This window comes from Carlito syrichta, unplaced genomic scaffold (assembly GCF_000164805.1).
Source record: "Carlito syrichta isolate Samal-C Ts95f unplaced genomic scaffold, Tarsius_syrichta-2.0.1 Scaffold130588, whole genome shotgun sequence".
NCBI classification, from domain to species: domain Eukaryota; kingdom Metazoa; phylum Chordata; class Mammalia; order Primates; family Tarsiidae; genus Carlito; species Carlito syrichta.
The window spans coordinates 1,626-5,610 of record NW_007074684.1 but is presented as its reverse complement, the minus strand read 5'-3'; the positions used below and the strand labels follow the sequence as shown (position 1 = coordinate 5,610).

The 3,985-nt window shown below is 64.5% G+C and overlaps 1 protein-coding gene across 1 annotated transcript; it reads right to left on the bottom strand.

Annotated features, from left to right (window-relative positions):
* Window positions 1-51: 51 nt before the first annotated feature.
* Window positions 52-1,960, bottom strand: LOC103250551 (single Ig IL-1-related receptor-like; the record flags this gene model as incomplete). The annotated part of the gene is made up of 3 exons (XM_008049142.1): window positions 1,811-1,960; window positions 650-845; window positions 52-185 (listed from the first exon to the last, which is right to left on the bottom strand). Coding segments are annotated over exons 1-3 (337 nt in total), but the record flags the coding sequence as incomplete, so codon positions are not given.
* Window positions 1,961-3,985: the final 2,025 nt, after the last annotated feature.

Here is a 3,985-nt window from a genome sequence, read left to right as displayed (position 1 = left end):
CTCGGGGTCCTGGGGCATCCCCTGCCCGTCCGCCCCGGGCACCCCTGTCACCAGCTCTCCGCAGAGTGAAGGAGGAGGAGCTGACATTCCGGATGCAGCAGGTGAAGGCCCCGTAGTCCCCAGCACCGGTCAAGTCGACCCCCAGGACACTGGACACAAGCACTTCGGACAAGTTGGCCTTGACCCTGGGGATACCAAGCCCCACCTCGCACCTGGGCGTCGGTGGACACCCCAGGGCCCGCCCTGTCCGGACTCACCCAGGGAAGCCCCATGTTGGGCTTCTGGGTGGCTGCTGGGCCATGAACCAAGAGAAGAGAAACCTGGAGGGGTGTGAATCTGTTTGAGGACAGTCGCCCTGGGCCTGGGGCCTGGAGTCCTCGGATCCCAGGCATGGCCTGACGGCCAGTGTTCATTCAGGCCATAGGCCTCTCCAGACACCCATAGCTCTGGGCGGTCTACAAGGCAGTGTCTACGGGCCACGCAGACCCCAGGGCCTCTGTGTCCACAGCCACACCCTGCCCATGTCATGTCCGGCCAACCACTACCCAGCTCGGGTCCAGGTGCTTACAGATAAGGGTGGAGGTCAGAGAGGCCGCTGGCCATGGACATGTCCAGGTGGTCACTCTGACCCTGGGCACTCATCTCTTACCAGGAGTCCTGGAGGCTGTAGCGGCTTCCGTTGCCCAGTGGAAGCCCGTCTTTCAGCCACTGGACTGAAGGCAGGGGGCATTGGGGCCCAGAGGCAACCCAAGCCGTGCAGTTCAGAGCCACTGCACTGCCCAGGACGGGCCCCAGCACCTGCTCTCCAGATGGGGAGAGGAAGTCAGGGGCCCTGTCACAGACACCTGAAGGCAGAGGACACGGCGGGTCAGCTGTGCCAGGATACTGCCCCCCCACCCCGGGGGTCTGTAGTGCAGGAGAAAACAAGGCAGCGAGTCTCATGTGTGGCTTGGCAATCACTGCCCACGGGTCCCAAGGGGACAGGCCCCGCGCCTGGCACGTCTTCCCCAGCTGTGGCCAGACATTGTGTGTCCTGCCATCCTGTGCTCGGAGGGGACCCTGGCATGCAGGGCAGTGGTCAGTCGCCACTGCACTGACCCAGCCCCACCACGTTGACCCATCTGGCCTCGCATCCATCCACCCAGGACACGAGCCCCACCCGTTTCCCAGGTACACCTGCTGCCCAGCCCCAGTGATGCTGTGATGTCCACCCCAGAGGAGGGGCCAGGCACTGCATTCAGCCCAGTCCCCTCTGCTGGGGGAGTGGCAGGGGTTGTGAGCACTGGGGGACTTGGGGACTCAGGTGCTGAGTGTGCCAGCACTGTCCATCCCATGGGCTGAGCAGGGAGCCCAGGGTGTGGGCTACTGCTCCTGGCCACAAGCAGGCCGTCCCCTTCCTGCTGGCCTCAAGGGTCTCATCTTTGCATCAGGGTTATGAGTCCTAGTGGAGGTCAGAGAAGTGAACCACCATCTCAGAAGTCTGTGGTCTCCTGCCAGCCCACATCTGCCCACCCGACCTAGGACCCCTGCCAAAGCCCACTCTTGGTATTCCTGGGCTTCCCTGACCCCCACGAGCCTGGTCTGGAAGCCTTGGGCAGGAGAGGGCTCAGGCCCATCCTTGCTGCCGCCCTGGGTTCAGGGCTGAGGACCACGAGGGAGGGTGAGCAGTGGCCTTTGTGCCCCCGGCATGCAGCCAAGCGGAGAGCCTGGCAGGAGCCAGGCGTGATGTGGAGCCAGCTGGGGGGCAGGAGTCAGCTGGGGGGCAGGAGTGGGAGCAGAGTGCATGCCAGTCCCTCGCTGGCCTGCCTACCTGTCATAGCTCTAAGCCAGGCCTCCTCAGGGCAGGCTGAGGCACCGTGCCACCCCCAGCTCCACGGGGCCCCTCGGCCAAGCGGACTGTCCACAAGGGCTGGGCCGGACTCTGTCCTCACAGTCAGCTGGACAGGGCACCTGGACAGGTCAGAGGCTGCTGCCATCCACAGGGAACAAGGTAAACAGGACAGGATGAGTTAACCAGTAACAGTCAGCTGCATATTAAACTGCCCTGAGCCGGGCTCAGTGACTCAACCTGTAATCCCATGCTTTCGAAGGCTGAGGTGAGTGGATTGCCTGAGCCCGTGGGTTCGAGACCTGCCTAGGCAACTTGGTGACACCTCATCTCTACAATAAATCAAAAAATTAGCCGGGTGTGGTAGCATGTGCCTGTAGTTCCGCTGCTTGGAAGGCTGAGGCGGAGGGATCGCCGGAGCCCCGCAGGTCGAGGCTGCGGTGGCTGGGAGCAGCATGCCACTGCACTCCAGTCTGGATGATGGAGTGAGACTCCAACTCAAAAAAAAACGAAAAGAATCTGCCCTGCACCCAGTGCCACCCTGGCCGCCAGAGCTCCTGGACACCACTCCCTTGCACACATGGAATGCGCACCACCTCGCATGGCCCAGGGGCGCAGGGAGGGGACCTTGAGTCCAGGGCCACCTTCACTCACCCTGGACCACTGTGACAACCCAAGTAGGGTGGACATGCACCAGGCAGGACCCCGTCTCCCGAACAGCGGTTGGCCTCATTCCCCGCTGTCCCCTGCAACAGGGCTGCCGCTGAAGGTGGCTGCTACAGTGCCCGTGACACAGCCAGGCCCCGGGGGTGGGGTGTGAACAGGCAACTCTTGCCAGGCAGGGTCTGAGGCCCTTCCCAGCCACCCAGCTCTGCAGTGGCGCAGCTGCAAGAAGACGGCGCCAGAGCCCCTTCCCCGACAGCTCCAAGCCCTGGGGTCCCCTCCTCTCTAGACACCCCAGACTTAGCCTGTCTACCTGACAGATACTGCTCCCCTCCCTGCTGGGGGGGACACCCCGGAAGCGGGTCTGGGGCCAAGGCCCAGCCCCTCAGGATGACCTCCCGCCAAGGCCCCAGCAGCTGTGGCAGGGACAGTCCTTGTAGGCGCCCCTGTTCCTTCCGCCTGGGGTGACACACAGCCAGAAGCCCCAGGAACCAGTGGGGCAGGGGGCCCAATCTCGTGGGGCTGACGGGGGTCCTTCCCAAGACCCTCTGAGCTGGAGGCAGTCTCAGGAAGGGGCTGGGAGCAGGAGAGCCTGCTGTGGAAGACCCTCGCCCCAGAGCACCCAGCCCAGGGTGTCCAGGGTCCCACCTGCAGTGGCCCCTCCACCCTGCCAAGCTCAGACCACAGCCCTGCAAAAGCAGCTTCAGACCCATCTGGAAGTCAAAGCCAGGATAGGAGCAAAGGAGACAGCAGGTGCCCTCCCCTGCACCCTCTCTGCCCTGTGTCCCCTCTCCCCTGCACCCTGTTCCCTGCACACCCCTCCCCTGCACCCCCTTCTCTGCACATCCTCTTCTGCACACCATTCCCTACACGCTCTCCCCGTACCCCCTGCTTCTCTGCACCCCCTTTCCCCCGCACCCCACAGACACCTGCACCGGCTCCACCCTCAGCCTGGTGCACACCTGCACCTCCCAGGCACGCTTCCAGCCACACACCCCTCCCATGACCACCACACGCGGTCCTGGCTGCCCACAGCTCACAGCCTCCTGGGCACACACTGCACACGCCTGCGACACGTCTCGCAGAGCCCAGGGCCATACGCACCCCCCGCCCTGGGTGTGAGGCCACGCTTCCAGCCTCCCACTGCCCCTCACCCTCACCCACGTGCACACAGGCTGCCCCGCCAGGCCACTCTCAGGATGCGCCCTGACGGGGAGCAGCAGGAGGGCACAGGGTCACCTGGTTCCCGCTCTGTCCTCCTGGGGGGAGGTGGCGTCCGCCATGGATGCACTTTGGGAGCAAAGTCTCCCCTCGGCCAGGTCCCAGGGCGCGTCCCCAGCAAGGCCTCCGGTGAGGACCTGGCTTCTGTTTGTGTGTCTTTTCATCAGAGCTTTCCTGTAGCTTCCCGGCCTCGCAGTCACATCCTCTGCTCAACCTAAGCCCCGCCCAGGCGCCCACCCCTTCCCCAGCGGGGGAGGGGCCGCCGGCGGTGCC